The 18471-nt window shown below is 42.9% G+C and overlaps 1 protein-coding gene across 2 annotated transcripts in view; it reads right to left on the bottom strand.

Moving 5' to 3' along the window:
• Positions 1-18471, bottom strand: part of LGMN (legumain) — an 89292-nt gene that overhangs the window by 11374 nt on the left and 59447 nt on the right. For both annotated transcript variants that reach the window (XM_030214433.1, XM_030214432.1), the window contains exons 9-11: positions 17568-17686; positions 7097-7186; positions 3014-3214 (exon numbers count right to left, since the gene is read on the bottom strand). In XM_030214433.1, coding sequence (XP_030070293.1) covers positions 3014-3214; positions 7097-7186; positions 17568-17686 — 410 coding nt within the window. The remainder of the gene's footprint in view (positions 1-3013; positions 3215-7096; positions 7187-17567; positions 17687-18471) is intronic.

The raw sequence follows: 18471 nt of genomic DNA, 5'->3' as shown, positions 1-18471 counted from the left end.
CTACTAAATCGTATATATCATCAATCAATAAGTTAAATGTTTAAAGGACCAGGACCATCAGAAGGTTAACGTTTAAATCATTGGGACAAGTGGTCCAACGATGATTATAACATCTGACTTCCTCATTGGTCTAAATTAATTAAAAACTTTTTGGAAGCTTCTGTTAAAAATAACTGAAAGTGTGTCAAGTGGAGGAGTAGCCTAGTGGTTCGTGCAGTGGACTTTGATCCTGGGGAACTGAGTTTGATTCCCACTGCAGCTCCTTGCGACTCTGGCCAAGTCACTTAACCCTCCATTGCCCCTGGTACAAAATAAGTACCTGAATATATGTAAACCGCTTTGAATGTAGTTGCAAAAACCTCAGAAAGGTGGTATATCAAGTCCCAGTTCCCTTTCCCTATTTGAGATTCTACATGGAATGTTGCTACTATTGAGATTCTGTTGCTACTATTGGAGATTCTACATGGAATGTTGCTATTCCACTAGCAACATTCCATGTAGAAGTCGGCCCTTGCAGATCACCAATGTGTCCGCGCAGGTTTCTGCTTCTGTGAGTCTGCAAGGGCCGACTTCTACATGGAACGTTGCTAGTGGAGGAGTAGCCTAGTGGTTAGTGCAGTGGACTTTGATCTTGGGGAACTGAGTTTGATTCTCTGGGCAAGTCACTTAACCCTCCATTGCCCCTGGTACAAAATAAGTACCAGAAGATATGTAAACCGCTTTGAATGTAGTTGCAAAAACCTCAGAAAGGCGGTATATCAAGTCCCATTTCCCCTTTCCATTTCCAAAGCCCAAATTTCACCTGGTTTCAGCAAGTGTAAGCCCTGGCACCTAAATCAGAACTTAATGCTATTCTGTAACGGGCACTCATCTTTGGTGTGGCAAGCGGAAGTCACTTGACACACCAAGATATTTTCACAAAGCCTTCAAAAAAAGTGTTTTATTAATTTGGACTAATGAGGAAATCATGTGTCATAATCATGATTAGACTGCTTATTTATTAACTCTATTTTATAGCCCGCCCTATCAACTACGCCCAGAACGGGTTACATGGTTTACAATAGTAATAATAAAAACCACAATACATACAACTTATGATCAATTACACAAACATAAAATCAATGAAACCAATCTGCCAGCTTAAAAATTAAACAGTCCATCGGAACTCATTAAATCAAGTGAGTTTACACAGCCTTACAGCAACTTAAAAGATCATTAATGCATCTCACCTCAGGACGCAGCTTATTCTATAACCAAACCAATGAATAAGAAAAAGCTTGTGAATGAGCACATTCCAGCTGGAAAAGTCTTGCAGAAGGTAGAAGAAAACGTTTCTCACACTGAGAGAGCAACAACCAGTTTGGTGTATACACTGGCAGCTTTAGCCAGTGTAATGATAGAAAAGAGGGCGACAAACACACGAACAGAGTCCTCTCACAGTTGGTGTCTTCCTAAACAAGGCCTGCATCAGGGGTCTATTGATCTTTACATAAGGTACATAAGTAATGCCACACTGGGAAAAGACCAAGGGTCCATCGAGCCCAGCATCCTGTCCACGACAGCGGCCAATCCAGGCCAAGGGCACCTGGCAAGCTTCCCAAACGTACAAACATTCTATACATGTTATTACCGGAATTGTGGATTTTTCCCAAGTCCATTTAGTAGCGGTTTATGGACTTGTCCTTTAGGAAAACGTCCAATCCCTTTTTAAACTCTGCCAAGCTAACCGCCTTCACCACGTTCTCCGGCAACAAATTCCAGAGTTTAATTACGTGTTGGGTGAAGAAACATTTTCTCCGATTTGTTTTAAATTTACTACACTGTAGTTTCATCGCATGCCCCCTAGTCCTAGTATTTTTGGAAAGCGTGAACAGACGCTTCACATCCACCTGTTCCACTCCACTCATCATTTTATATACCTCTATCATGTCTCCCCTCACAATCGGTTGTTTTTCTGAACCAGCACACTGCGTTTGACACAGATAGCTGCAGCAGCGCATTGCACAAGGTATCTTTGTTAACAGATATTTGACTGCGAGTCATCTGCTTTACAAGTTGTTTTGCATCAAAGACCAATAGACCCCTGAAGCAGGCCTTCACGGCCGAAACACGTTACGTGTCGGGTTGTTTTTATTGATTTGAATAAAGGCCTTGTTTAGGAAGACACCAACTGCGAGAGGACTCTTTTTGGATCCACTGTTTGTGTGTTTGTCTTTTGCTTCTCCTGTGGAGAGATCACCTTCTGTGTGTGTGTGCTTCGTTGGATTTGGAGAAAAGAGGGTGAAACATGATCACACAGGGCCTCTTTTACCAAGCTGTGGCAAAAGGGGACCAGCGTGGGCGTTCGGCACGTTTTACACGTCTGCCAAGGCCCCCTTTTACCACAGCTGGTACAAGGGAAGTCTCGCTTTCCGACAGGAAATGGCTGGACAGCAAGTAAAGCACGTGCCGAGCGGCCATTTCAGGAGGGAGCCCTTACCGCCACCCATTAAGGTGAAGGTAAGAGCTCCCGCGTTAAGCTGGCGGTAACCGGGCAGCGTGCGGCACTGCCTGATTACCACTGGGTACACTCCAGCGTTAGAAAAATAAATACATTTTTGTAGCGCCGGAAATCACGGGGCGCTAGGTGTGGAAAGTACTGCCGGGCTGCTGCAGTAGCACAACGGTACTTCCTGTATAGCAAGCGGTAAGTCCGCGTTGGGCTTACCGCAGCTTGGTAAAATTTTTTCAAAAGTCGAATTGCCGAATTCTGAACCCACTGAAGCCTCTTCAAGCTCTTACTAGGCGACTCCACAAACAGAGCATTACAATAATCTATGCGTGAGATTACATACACATAGAGCAACTGGGCAAAATCTGACTCAGAAGTAACCTGATGATTTAAATATTAACCTTCTGATGGTCCATTAAAAATGTATCTTATTGTTAGGAATGTAGGTCAAGATCGGTGTGGGGGACAGGAAGTCCTGGAGGCCTGGGAAAGGATTTGAGACTCTCTTTTCTTCACACTTACTGTCAGGTGATCTTTCATTTGCTCGACAATATTCTTAGCTGTTACAATATCATTTGTGGCCATCAATTTCCGTCTCAGGATTTCCAGAGGTACATCAGGACTGGCAACGAGGTCCAGGTGTTTTACTGGAGGATAGGAAATGGGAGAGGCCGGTTTCTTTCCCATCCCTTGGAACTGCATCAATTTCATTCGAGAGATGGTCTGCAGAACAGAAACAGAGAGAGTCGTACAAAAAGATGCGACTACGATCTCGGCAGATGACACGCTGAGCACATTCTGTGCCAAAGCTCCAGCCACATCATAAGCAAATGCTGTGTCAGACCCAGACATCAGCTGGTGCCCCAGTATAAAACATGGGCTGCCCTTTCTAGGGAATGAAGGTGTCAGTTGCCAGCGCTCTTACCTAGAGGGCAACCAACCAAAACCGCTCAAGTTTCACACTGGAACTGAAACTGTCACCTTGCCCCCTGCCGCAGAAAGCCTGCCCCTCCCACCAACCACAAACTCCATCATCCCCAGGCCTACCCTTCAAAGCCCTGATGGTCTAGTGCCCTTTTTCGGGCAGGAGCAATCCCCACAGCAGCCTTCCGAGACTGCCGCAGCAGGTCACGGTAGTCATTTTGAGATTGGAACTGCCATGGGCCGCAGCAACCAGGGATTGCTCATGCTCCAAAATGGCCACTAGACCACAAGGGCTTCAAAGGTAGGCCCAGGAAGGGCCTACGGGTGGGGAGTTTCAGTTTCAGCGAAAATGCATGTGCATTTTTGGTCAAAACCAAAGCATTGCTGAATCTAGATTTCGAGCCAGTTCCAGCGCTGAAGCTAGAAACTGAAATTCAGTCTGTCTCCAGTCCTGCATAAGCTCATGGTAACCGAACAGTGTCAGACTCTATCATGTACCTTTTGGTTTTCCCTTCATTTCCTTTGCTTATGCCTGGCCTTCTTAAATTTGTTACCATTTCAATCTCAGTTGCCCTCTAGGCCAATCATGCGTTTGCTACCCTACGAAGAAATATCTTCTAATTTTTCTCCTAAATCTAACACAAGATGGGAATGAAAGGAATAGACTCAGATCTAAGGAAATATTTCGTCACATCAAGGGTAGCTGATGTATGGAACAGTCTTCCAGTACACAGGATCTCTGAGGGAGAGGAAGGGATTGTAGGAACGAGACTGTTAGATCAGCAGACAGTGAACTGTATGGTCTCGCCAATCTACTACATTTCTTTGAAGGGGTGAATAAACACATTGATAAAGGTAAGCCAAGCCGATCAATACTGTTTATCTGGATTTTCAGAACGCATTCGACAAAGTACCTTATGAAAGACTCCTGAGGAAATTAGAAAGTCATGGGATAGAAGGTAATGTCCAAGAGTGGATTAAGAACTGGTTAAAAAAGACAGAAAACAGAGACTAGGATTAAATGGTCAGTATTCTCAATGAGAAGGGGTAGACAGTGAGGCTCCTCAGGGGTCTGTGCTGGGATCGCTGCTTTTTAACATATTTATAAATGACCTAGACTTGGGAATAATTAGTGAGGTAATTAAATTTGTCCCTAAAACTTCTTAAAAGTAAACTGAACACCTGGCTTTTCCAAAAGGCTTTTGAGGGTACTTACGGTAGATCTGCTGGTATTGGAATTTGGGTAGCACGAGTCTGAATTTTAGTTCTATTTTTTGCCTATTCTTTGTGTGCTTTATTTTAACTAACCTATCTGACATTGTAGTTCCTTTCTTTAATGTGAATTTTTTTTTGATTCTGCACCACTTTGATCTCCCAAGTGGCAGCTACAAGCGGTATAGCAAGTTTTAACAATAAGTATGGCCTACCTCTCATTCCTCCAACCTTCCAAAGGCCTGCCCAAACAATTTATGTTTTCACGGCTCTCTGAAGCTTCAAATAAACCAAACAACCCTGAATCTCACTTGGAAGCATTCTCCGCCAAATTGGCACCACTACCGAAAAGGTTCTCTCCCTCAAACCTCTGCTTACGGCAGCTGCCCATTTCCCACCTCTAGCTTCTGATAGGTCTTGGGCTAGCAGAATGAACCAATCAGCAGCAAGAGGCAGGGAAAAACATTCTTCAACTCCTGCGGTAACAACGGGGAAGGACGGAACAGAGGACGGCATGGGATTATGTGTATAATATTCATCAGGGGGACAAGAAGGCAACGAGGAGAATGCAAGAGTTGAGTGGAGAGGTCAGTGAAGCCAAAATGAATGGGGGAGGCGAGGAATGGTATTACCATGACATAAAACAAGTTTGGAAACCACTGACTCAGCTGATAGAAGGATTTAAGCCATGCTGCCTTCTTTGGTAGATCTCTAACCCATCTCAGCTGGAAGAGCGGTAGTTAACAGTTTATCAACTTCCTCTGATGAGTGGAGCTACCAAGGTGTTTCCTGGTATTCTTCTTATCTCTCCCAGCGTACCTTTAGTGTATACTCTAGTGGATCCTCTTCTACTTCTATCCCACTGTCAGTTGGTGTACCTCATGGATCTGTCCTGGGAACTCTTCTCTTCTCCATCTATACTTCTTCCCTTGGTACTCTGATCTCATCCCATGGTTTTCAGTATCATCTTTATGCTGATGACTCTACCTCTCCACACCAGAAATCTCAGCCGAAATCCAGGCCAAAGTATCAGCCTGCCTGTCTGACATTGCTGCCTGGATGTCTCAGCGCCATCTGAAACTAAACATGACCAAGACTGAGCTTCTTATCTTTCCCCCTAAACCAATCTCTCCTCCTCCCCCATTCTCTATTTCTGTGGATAACACTCTCATCCTTCCTGTCTCATCAGCTCGAAACCTTGGGGTCATCTTCGACTCCCCCCTCTCCTTCTCTGCACATATTCAGCAGACTGCTAAAACCTGTCATTGCTTTCTCTATAATATCAGCAAAATTCGCCCTTTCCTTTCTGAGCACACTACCAGAACCCTCATCCACGCTCTTATCACCTCTCGCTTAGACTATTGCAACTTGCTTCTCACAGGTCTCCCACTTAGCCATCTCTCTCCGCTTCAATCTGTTCAAAATTCTGCTGCACGACTAATATTCCGCCAGGGTCGTTACGCTCATATTAGCCCTCTCCTCAAGTCACTTCACTGGCTTCCTATCCGTTTCCTCATACAGTTCAAACTCCTCTTATTGACCTATAAGTGCATTCACTCTGCAGCTCCTCAGTACCTCTTCACTCTCATCTCTCCCTACATTCCTCCCCGGGAACTCAGTTCACTGGGCAAATCTCTCTTATCTGCACCCTTTTCCTCCACTGCTAACTCCAGACTCCGTTCCTTTTATCTTGCTGCACCGTATGTCTGGAATAGACTTCCTGAGCCGGTACGTCAAGCTCCAATCTCTGACCGTCTTCAAATCTAAGCTAAAAGCCCACCTTTTTGATGCGGCTTTTAACTCCTAACCCTTATTCACTAGTTCAGAACCCTTATTTTATCATCCTCACTTTAATATTCCCTTATCTCTTGTTTGTCCTGTCTGTCCTAATTAGATTGTAAGCTCTGTCGAGCAGGGACTGTCTCTTCATGTTCAAGTGTACAGTGCTGCGTACGTCTAGTAGCGCTATAGAAATGATAAGTAGTAGTAGTAGTCTTGTTCTTATACATTTCTGCAAGTGAGTCTCTGTAATAATGCAAATTATTTTTGGCGATGAATCCCCAGAATGAGCCTCTGCACGTGTGTAAGGACACTGGGAGGTATTATCCAGATCATGCTTCTGAATATCCCAGCCAGAAGAACTTATTTGAACAGCAGGTGTTGTTATCCAGAGCTGTGTTACAGAATATTGATCCCAGCGTTATCAATATTCAGGTACCTTCTGAGCAGGAGTTCCTGGACCTATCTATAGGACCCATCCAAAGAACTCCTTAACGATCACCAACAACTGTGCCCAGCATGGCAGGACAGGCAGTAAAGGTCACGGCATTACCAGCTACAATTAAGTCAAAGAGGAGCAAGAATGACCGTCAGGCTCAAGGCCCCACCCCCCCCCCCCCCCCCCCACCCAAATCAGGGCTGCTAAGTTTTCTCCACGTTACAGGAAAAAGCAAACGGTAGGACACTCACCTTATTTCCATATTGCATCACGTGACTAGTGTTGGTGAGTTTTTTCACCAGTTGGAACTGCTTGTGAAGAGTCTCGATTGTCAAGTCCTCCTGTAATAAGGACAAAAAAAAAATCTCTGCGTTTGTTTTCAAATTCTGAACAAAAAACATTAACAAATAGCAGGGAAAATTTAAAAGGAAACGGAGGAGAGCAACGCTGCACATGTCTGCTGACTGAGGTGAGAGATGTCCCACCGCTCACCATGCCCAAGGGATACACTCAGAAAAGGACATACTCTGGCAGCCCCCCCCCCCCCCCTTCACCTCAGCAACACCATTTTATCGACTAACTTGACAATTCTTTTCACCTTTTTTCCTGATCTGGCAGTTCTCTCACGCTTTTCATTACTTTCAATCAGTGCGTTTTTCTTCTAGTGAAAAAGATGCCAGTACTCAAATGCCAGACCACCATTCAGGGGTGGGGTGATCACTGAGGGACCCACCCCAAAATAGCCAGGCCCCCTGCAACCAGTCACAGAATCTATGACAAGGCAGAATTGGTGTGTGGGGCCTGAGCTCTTTCATTCAAACTTGGGGACCATGGGTCCATTTTAGCAGACAATGGAAAAGGTGCTGGTACCCCAAGTACCCCCTGAAAAAAAAAAGCCCTGCTTTCAGTTCAATCAGAAGCAGCCTGGGACTTGGTGCCATGAGACTCATTTGCATTGTCAGGATTCCTCCCCTACTTGTATGGCTTTGGCTTGCAAGAGCTCAATTTTGATGGTGTTGTGTGGTCTTTAGAAGATACTACAGGGCAGTTTGGAACAGCTAGTCTCCAAGAATTGAATTTGGAAGAGAAGGTGTGAGAAGCCAATTGATTTTGTCTATGTTTCATCCCTGAGGGAGCCTGTGGATGAAACGTGGCCATGTCCAGTTTTGTTAATAAATGATTTTAAAGAAAAAAACAAACCACTTTGTACCGGTGTGTTAATACTTTGACTGTGGATTTAGTGTATTACCTACCCTCCCTTGTTTGTATGCCCATATTCTCTCACTTTTGTTGAGTTACTGTAGTGAATAATGACCCCTTCAAATTTAAAAAAGGGGCAGCTGGTGGTTACACTAATAAATTAAAGAATAGCCATACTGGGCTTATGTTTCAACAATTTTTATTGATGATTCAACAAAATATATACATCCACTACTCTCAATATACAATGGATTAATAACAAAGTCATCTGTATTCGAGTACAAGAATAGTCACATCATCACATTTTTTAACACTTCCCTTCTACCCTACCCTAATCCCATGACCCAACCCTCCCTTCTATTCTACTTCAGTCAATATCTATTTGCAGAATCGTAATACTCGAAACATGTTATAATCACCTATCAGAACAATCCAATAACTTCACCTCAAAACGATCAAACTTCAAGTGAGCTACCCAGGCCATAGTATATTATAAACATTACATTCAAACCAAACTCCCAACAAAAGGACCCTGTAGCCCATAGCTTCTTGCTCTTAAATAGGCTGCTCCCCCCATTAATAGTAACAGATAAACCCTTCTGTGTTCAACAAATATATCCTCATAAGAGGGACAGAAAGCCTTGCTTCAAAGTTAAAGACATAGTACATCCTCTAATCTACAACCTTAAATCTCCTTTCCCCTCTGCTTTCCTAACCCCCCACCTCTATATAAAAACCACTCTGCCCCCTCCCCCCATACTACAAAAAAAAAATATATATATAAGAATGAAATGTATTTAGAATAAAACTGCGAGCTCTTGGTGATAGGACCTGTATATATGGCTCCCACGGGACTGTCGACGTCTACGGGGAGAAAACCCCACCATTCGGCGTTCCCACAACAATAACTCATGGAATCTATTACGCCAGTGCCAGCATTCGGGTCTTGATTCTCCCTTCCAGGAACACATTATCACTCGTTTCCCGCAGGCCTTACGTACCAGAAGATGGGCTCCCCTTCTACCCAGATGAAATGATTCATACTTATCTAACAGTACCTTGAGCGGGGACAGGGGGACTGGACCCCTCAGAAGAGTCCTCAAATATTGAAACAGAGACAACCAGAACCTCTGGACCCCACGGTACTCCCAAAGAGAATGAAAAAAAGAGCCCACCTCTCTCCCACACTTCGAACATAAAGGCTCTTCTACTCCCCCCATTTTGAAAACTTGTGCTTTAGTCATATAGGCTCTATGAAGAATTCAGAACTGACATTCGCGTAGATCTGCATTTATAGTCAATAAAGGAATACGAGACGTTAACTGATCCAAATCTACATTCAAATTAGGTAACTCAAGGTCTTGTGACCAAAGGCCACAATTCTAGCCTTATCCTTTCTGGGTACCAACCTAGTAATTACCCCATACAAACCAGAGACCGAAAGTCGTTCTCCCAAAACTTGGCCAAAAAAATGTCTCAAACGCCGTCCATGCCGTGCTCCCAGGGCCTTGTTTCGCAGCGTAGAAATGTAATGTTTCAACTGATTATATGCGAAAATATTATTAAAGTCAAAGCCAACCCCCAAGGCTCACTACAGTACCTTTAGCTGTTAAAACATGTTCCAGTCTCGTTATTCCCATAACTGCCCATCTCCGAAAAATCGGGTTCTCTGATCCCGGAGAAAACCTTAAGTTGCCCTATAGAGGCAACAGATCAGAAGTGTCCGAGTCCACACCCCAATAGTCATATCCCTCCAAAGTTCCCATAGTGGCCTTAACAATACACTCGCTCTAAAATGAGCAGGAATATCCTGTCTCGAAGCCTGCAATAAAAAATAAGGGTGACAGGGACTAAAATAATCCCATTCTAACTGCCTAGTGGTGAAATCCTGCCTATCCAAAAAACAATCACCCAAATGCCGCCATAAACAGGCCTGGTTATATCTACGTAGATTAGGAATACCCATCCCTCCCTCCCCCCATAGACCCAACTACAAATGAATACCCAGCTTTGGTTTCCTACCTCCCCAAATAAATTTACGCAGATGTTTATAAAGCGTTTTCAGATCCTTATTGAATACACGAAGGGGGAGCAAGACATATAACCACTTCGGGAATTTGATCATCAGAAATAAATGAATTCTGCCATGTAGGGACAGGGGCAAGGATTTCCACCTATTTAAGTGTACTAGTGTGCTAACCAACAGACAAGAGATATTAGTCTGGTACAACAAGGCCATTTTCATAGTGAGCTTTACCCCTAGATATAAAAAGGACTCCCGTGCCCATTGAAACGGAAAATCTGCTCCACAGTCCTGCCGCAGATGCTCCACTGAGGCCAAAGCCAAAGTCTTGGAAAAATTTAACCTGAACACAGCAAAATCTCCATATTCCTGAAATAACTCCAGCAATGCCTTCAAGGAGCTCCTAGGATCAGTGATATGTACCAATAAATCGTCCGCAAAAGCTGAAAGTGTAAAAGTGGAGTGCCCAACTGGGACTCCCACTATCTCCGGATGCGATCCGTTCTCTCGCAAGAGGGGGTCCAACATTAGTGGTGCACTGATAAGAAAAGTTAGCATTGTGGATTGTTTTGTAAGATACATTGGTGCAACTGGGGAAACGTAAAACCAGATATTCTTTGGATGACATGGAAACATTGCGTGGAGGTAAATCAATGAGTTCATTCATATAGGATGGTGACATACCAAATAAAATTTAATGGACCAATGCATATAGTTTGAACAAAATTCTGTTCTCGATAACCAGTGTAGATGATGAAGGAGTGGGGTAGCTTTAGCAAAGCACGGTGATTTACAAATTAGATGAGCAGCTGTGTTTTCAAGTTCGTAGTTTTTTTTTTGAGAAGGACGCATTTAATTCCAGCACAGATGGAATTACAATAGTCGATTTTTGTTAGACCAAGAGATTGGGTTAAGGTACGGAAGACTGGTCTTGTGAAAAATGATCGCAATCTCTTTAGTTTGCAAAGCATATGGAAGGAACTAGAGCTAACATTCGAGATTTGACTGTCTAAGGATAAAAACTGATCAATTGTAACCCCTAAGATTATCACTGAGGATACAAGAGGATAGGTTATATTATCAATTGTAAATAACCAATGGTCCATCTAGCCCAGTATCCTGTTTCCAACAGTGGCCAATCCAGGTCACAAGTACCTGGCAGAAACCCAAAGACTCAGACTTAAAAAAGGGGAAAAGAATGCCTACTCCACAAGATGGCGGTATAGCGACCTTATGAATTCCCCTGGAAACAGGTCTCACTGATCGAAACGTCAATGTGAAAAGAGTTGTGGGCATCGGGTGTTGAAATGATTACAGGGCTGGTTCTGCAGTGGCAAATGAGTGGTGCCTTTTCTCTTCTTTTTAATTATGAATATTTTTGTCATGACTTTGACATTGTAATTATTTTTGAAGAGAGTCTTAATAAAGTTGTAATTTTAAGATTGTAACAGTGGGGGCAAATGATTGATTTCACGATATAGGCTGGGATTTGAAACAGCTGGGGCTGTAAGAGATCCAATGGCTTTGTATATTTAGAAGTCTAATACCTCCTTGTTGTTCTTTTAAATTTTGAATAGTTGGTTAGAACCATAAAAATATACCAACTGTCACATTGCCTTTTTCTCCTTTCTCTCTTTATATAGAAACCCAAACAGTAGTAAGATTCCATGCTATCAATCCCAGGGCAAGCAGTCTCAATACCACATAAGCTCTGGAACTCATTGCCAGAGTAACTATTCGTTCAGTGAAAACATATTTCCTCATTTGTTTTATTTATTTATTTATATTTGTTACATTGTTACATTGGTATCCCACATTTTCCCACCTATTCCGCCCCTTCTGCCTCGCATCACCTTATGCCTGGAACAGACTTCCCGAGCCCATACGCTACGCGCCCTCCCTGCCCATTTTCAAGTCCTTACTCAAAGCCCATCTCTTCTCCCTTGCTTTTGGCGCATAACCACCTTCCCCATTCATGATACCTACACTGACTACATAGTTTGTAACCTTTAGATTGTAAGCTCTCTTGAGCAGGGACTGTCCTCCCCATGTTTAAACTTGTACAGCGCTGCGTAACCCTGGCAGCGCTATAGAAATGCTTAGTAGTAGTAGTATTTGCAGGCTCAATGTGGCTTACATAGTACCAGAGAGGCGTTCGCCGACTCCGGTATGAACAAATACAAAGTGATGTTGTGGTAAGATAAGGTTCATGTGGAACAGACACATTAGGGAATCGTAGAGCGGAAGAGTTGTGTTATGTCCATTGCATACTTTCGTTTTGTTGTGTTGCAGAGATCAGGCATTTAAGTAGGATCGGTAGGGTATGCCTTTTTAAACAGGTTGGTTTTTAGTGATTTCCAGAAGTTTAGGTGGTCATACGTTGTTTTCAAGGCTTTTGGTAATGCGTTCCACAGTTGTGTACTTATGTAGGAAAAACTGGATGCATAAGTTGATTTGTTTTTAAGCCCTTTGCAGCTTGGGTAGTGGAGATTTAGATATGTTTGTGTTGATTCGGATGCGTTTCTGGTTGGTAGGTCTATGGGGTCTGTCATGTATCCCGGGGCTTTAAAAGTATTTCCATATAATTTCATTAAGTATCCCCTGGTCTTTGTACTTTTTGAAAGAGTAAAGAAAATCAATTCAATTCTACTCGTTCTACACCATTCAGGATTTTGTAGACCTCAATCATATCTCCCCTCAGCCATTTCTTTTCCAAGCTGAAGAGTGATAAACTCTTTAGCCTTTCCTCATATGAGAGGAGTTTCATTCCCTTTATCATTTTGGTCGCTCTTCCTTGAACCTTTTTTAATTCCGCTATATATCTTTTTTGAGATACAGAGACCAGAATTGAACGCAATACTCAACGTGAGGTTGCACCATGGAGCGATACAGTAGCATTATAGTATTCTTGGTCTTATTTACCATCCCTTTCCTAATAATTTCTAGCATCCTGTTTACTTGGGGTGGAGGAGTAGCCTAGTGGTTAGTGCAGTGGACTTTGATCCTGGGGAACTGAGTTCGATTCCCACTGCAGCTCCTTGTGACTCTGGGCAAGTCACTTAACCCTCCGTTGCCCCTGGTACAAAATAAGTACCTGAATATATGTAAACCGCTTTGAATGTAGTTGCAAAAACCTCAGAAAGTTGGTTCATCAAGTTCCATTTCCCTTTCCTTATTTGAGATTCTACATGGAATGTTGCTGTTGCTACTATTTGAAGATTCTACATGGAATGTTGCTATTATTTGAGATTCTGTTGCTACTATTGGAGATTCTACATGGAATGTTGCTACTATTTGAGATTCTACACGGAATGTTGCTATTCCACTAGCAACACTCCATGTAGATGCCTGCCCTTGCAGATCAGCAAAGCGGCTGCGCAGGCTTCTGTTTCTGTGAGTCTGACGTCCCATTTCCCTTCCCTGGTCACAATCGCACACTTGGCAGAAGATTTCAACGTAATGTCTACACCACCACCTAGATCTTTTTCTTGGGTGCTGACCCCCAAGTTGGACCCTAGCATTAGGTAACTGACTTGGGTTATTCTTCCCAATGTGCATCACTTTGCATTTGTCCGCATTAAATTTCATCTACCATTTGGATGCTCAGAGGAATAAATATTTTAAACTGAAAATAGGAAAGGCTCTTGATAAGCCACTGGAATTATTTCGAACAGTAAAGTTCTTATTTGAAGGTTATAAACGTGAAAATGAGAATGAAACCGGATGTTAATGTGTTTGTGAAGTTTCTGAGTAAGTTGAGAACATTAGTGAAAAATCAAATTTGCATGACTACATTGGATTCTTCATTTGTTGTTGTGATCGATGGATGTAATTCATATCTGTAACAGATAGTGAGACAGAAGTAATGATTCGTGTGACCCCCTATGAGAGCTGTGTCTGATCCATGTTCCTCAAGGATATTGCAGGTATTATCAAAGGAAATCACCCTTATGGTCTTTGCGAGAAGGAGTTTTCCCACATCTCGTGAGCAAGCTACTGTAAAACCTGTGTTGAAAAAGGTAGGCTTGGATATTAAGGAATTGAATAATTACCGGCCTCTCTCTGCTTTCCCGTTTGTTGGGAAGATTATTGAAAAAGCAGTTTTGAAATAGCTTGATGAGTTGAATAAGGTTTTGGATTCATATCGATTCAGATTTCAGAAGCAACAATAGTGTCGAATCCCTGTTGGTCTCTACTGTTCATGTGATTATGAGGAAGATGGAGGATAGAACTTGTTTTTGTTTGGTTTCACTAGATATCTCCTGGTGCCTTTGATTCAGCTGACTTAAGAGCTTCTGCTTGTGAAATTGAAACATTTAGGAATAGGTGGGCAGATGATAAAATGGTTCCAATCTTTGTCTTTTATTGTTTATATGCTGATAATGTTCATTTTTTTTTTTCCGGTAAAGGCTTGGGAGTCATAGTTTGGATGACCAGTTGAGTTTCTACATGGTATGAGTGAGGAACTGGATTGATGATGAAAGGTTTGGTTTTGAATATTGCTAAAACCAAAGTAACGATTGTGGGAAGAAGTGAGCAAGGTATGTGGCCCGATTGTGTGTACTTAGGGAACAGATATATTGAGTACAAAAATAAATTAGGTTATTAGGAGTTTATTTAGATAGTGCACTCAATATGAGCATGCAAGTTTCTAAGGTAGTACAAACTGGGGTTTTTTTTGCAGCTACACTTCTTGCACAGATTAAGACCTATGTTATCCGCATACGACTTCAGAACTGTTGTGCAAAGTTTGATATGGTCTCAATTGGATTATTGCAATGCCCTGTACCTTGGTTTGCGAGCCCAGGGAGTAGGGTAGATAGGCTCGTCCAAAAGACCAAGGGAAATGTAAGTTCAAACGGTGATCTTTATTGGAACAATCGCAATAGACTCGACACAGTTGCATGTTATTTTGACACTGGAACCATCATCTACCTTTGTATAACCGACATCACGAGACTCCTGAGGCAGGCGTGTTTTACGCCGAAACACAGCAGCTGTCTATTGCGATTGTTCCGATAAAGATCACCATTTGAACTTACATTTCCCTTGGTCTTTTGGACGAGCCTAAGTTCAAACAATCGCAATAGACAGCTGCTGTGTTTCGGCGTAAAACATGCCTGCCTCAGGAGTCTCGTGATGTCGGTTATACAAAGGTAGATGAAGGTTCCAATGTCAAAATAACATGCAGCTGTGTCGAGTCTATTGCGATTGTTCCAATAAAGATCAACGTTTGAACTTACGTCTCCCTTGGTCTTTTGGAAGAGCCTATCTACCCTACTCCCTGGACTCTCTCTTGCTGATGCACATAGGGAAAGTGTGTTCCTCCACCTTGTGCGTCTGTACCTTGGTTTATCAACTCCACGACTCAGGGCATTGCAAGCGGTACAGAATGCTGCAGCATGACTTACTGTTGGTGTATCAAAATTTTCATACATATTACTACCATGTTTCCCCGAAAATAAGACACTGTCTTATATTAATTTTTGCCCCCAAAAATGCGCTAGGTCTTATTTTCAGGGGCTGTCTTATTTTTCGGGAAGCATCGGGGTTGGTCCGCCCGCCCTCCGTCGCTCCCGGAACTAACCTTAAACGCCTCCTTTCACCTTCGCAGCAGCAGGGCAGGCCACTCCTTCCTTCCGTGTCCCGCCCTTGCCTGACATAACATCCGCGAGGGCGGGGCACGGAAGGAAGGCGAGGTATACCCTGCTGCTGCAAAGGTGAAAGGAGGCGTTTAAGGTTAGTTCTGGGAGCGACGGAGGGGGGGGGGGGGGGGGCGGCGACCTCGGGTGGGGGGGGGGGGGCGGCCCTGCTTTCAAACAAAAATTTGATAGGTCTTACTTTTGAGGGATGTCTTACTTTCGGGGAAACAGGGTAGTTCTTAGGTATTTGTATTGGCTACTAATTATTCAGCGTATTCAATATAAAGGGCCGGTCTTGCTTCAACAAACTATTTATGCTGTTACCCCCTTTCTACTTTAAACATGTCCTCAAAATGTACCATCCTAAAGGGCATTTAAGATCAAAAAAACGCAACGTGGCTGTCCTTAGACCCAGTGGTGCAGACACACTACATGGAAACCAGAACTTTCTCCTCTACTGTTGCTGGTACGCAACTGTGGAACATTCTGACAGGACACTTGCGGCTTTGCAAATGAAATTTAAGAAACTTCTCAAAACACAGTTGTTTACCGCTGCATTTTATTGAGTTTTTGGAGTATTTTGCCCTCTGATATAACATGAATTGAACTGTGATGTTGTAGACAAAAGTGGGTCTATTTGTATATTAAGCTGTATATAATACGATTATGTATGTTCATTTGTAGACCACTTAGTCAATTAAGTGGTATATAAATTTTAAAGTGCGACAACCTTTAATTTCACCTAGAGACATGTTGAAAAATTACTTTAAAGAAATATTAGAAATAGAAGACAAAGATATACCACCCTTTTCACAGGTCTTTTACATTCCTGTGAGGGTTTTGGACAATCAACAAAGGAATAATATTCAAAATGATCGACCACTTGATGTTTCAGCTTTGCTCGAAATGTCAGATACAGAGCAAATAACAGCTACTACTTTGTTGGCTACAGTAGCGTTTCCCTCTGACAAGATCTGGATCTTAAAAAAATTCTTTCAGAAGAAAGATAAAACTTTTCGGGGTTTGCAAACTCGTGTTTTTCCAGATCTAGCGAGGGAAACGCAAAGGCGACAGAAAAATTTTTTGCAAATGAAGCAGGAGGTACTCCAAATGGGAGCAACATTTTATCTTAAATACCCATGTAAATGTTTAATTTCCTACCAGTCAGTGAAATATGTATAATTTGATCCTGACCAATTGTCCTCCTTTATAACAGCTAGAAGAGCTCATATATAAGAAAAAAACGAATAGAAACCCGTCAGAAACTCGATTTGATGTAAAGATTATTTTCCTTTCTCTCCTTTATAGGACTATTGGACTCTGGTAGTGGACTTATATGAAACTATAGAATTATTTAATCTGTGTACAGATAATTTCCCTTAGAATTATTACCATAGTGGAATTTTTCTTTTGCAAGCGATATGCTTGTATAAAATGTATAATAATAATAATAAAGAGATTTAAACATAAATTTTAAAGTAAATAAAATAAATAAACCTGCATCTAGTCTTCCTGCAGGGAATGAAGCATAAATAGAAAAAAACACACCCCCAGAAATATATCTTCAATGCAAGCAAGCACCGAGGGAGAGCAGTTTTCAGAAACCTGGTTTACATGCATCAATGGCTTTGAAATTTCACCTACTGTTTAATCTACCCTGTTTGCAGCTGGGCTCTAACTTCTTTACCCTTTTATACAGGCTTTTACAACCAATTTGCACATAGTTCAATAGGTCCATGCCCCAAAGAGCTTACAGACAATGGCCCCAGAAGGCTGCATCTCTCAGTGCTGGATTGCCAAGTGAAATGGCTTGGTGACCACCCAGAAACCCCAGGGATCTGCAAACCAGGTCCTTACCGCATCTGAATCTTCCATCCACGTCACGCTGTACAGGTCTCCCAGGTAAGTATCTCTCTTTTCATCATAGTAACAGGCATAGGACGATTCGTGGGGGTTCGCCGCAGTCGTTGAATATACTGGAAGAGCAATCACAACAGAATAGAAAGTCTTTCTTCTAGCAAAGATGGTTATAACTGGGGGTAAAAAAATCTGTCTCATCACCCTCACTAGACAGACAGTACGGTTAAGTGCTAGAACATGAGGATGGAGGGGAGGGATATCAAAACCTGTGAAATCCTTTATTGAAGCATGCCGCAGGTCAAGGTGGAGGTAGGGGGTTAAATTATCACTTTACTTGAGGGAATGGATATGATATTTATCCTAACCCCTATTCACTTGTATTAGTACCCTTGTATGTTTATCTTCTCACCCTAGTAATTCCCTTATCCCTTACTTGTCCTCTTTGTCTGTCCTGATTAGATTGTAAGCTCTGTGGACCAGGGACTGTCTCTTCATATTCAAGTGTACAGCGCTGTGTATGTCTAGTAGCGCTATAGAAATGATAAGTAGTAGTAGTAGTAATCCACCCATGAATCTTAAAAGTGCAATGTAACGAAGACGGCCGTATGCAAACTTGTTTTGGGGGGGCGGGAAGGGGAGACTGGGGTTGCACACTTTGGACGGATGCTAGGGGATGGGTGGGTGGGTGGGAGGGCGGGACACAGGGAGGCAAGGCCCGAAGGGAGGCGATCTGCCGCTTTCACAAGGAGGTGAGGAAGCAGCGCTGCCGATTTGAAAGGGCGGGATACAGGGAGGGAAGGCCCGAAGGGAGGCGATCTGCTGCTTCACAGGGAGGTGAGGCTGCGGTGCTGCCGATTTGAATGCGGGGCCCAGTGGCAGACGGTCGACAGAGCTGAGGGCG

The sequence above is a fragment of the Microcaecilia unicolor genome, chromosome 9 (genome assembly GCF_901765095.1).
Source record: "Microcaecilia unicolor chromosome 9, aMicUni1.1, whole genome shotgun sequence".
Classification (NCBI taxonomy): domain Eukaryota; kingdom Metazoa; phylum Chordata; class Amphibia; order Gymnophiona; family Siphonopidae; genus Microcaecilia; species Microcaecilia unicolor.
This window is presented reverse-complemented; position numbering and strand designations above follow the sequence as displayed.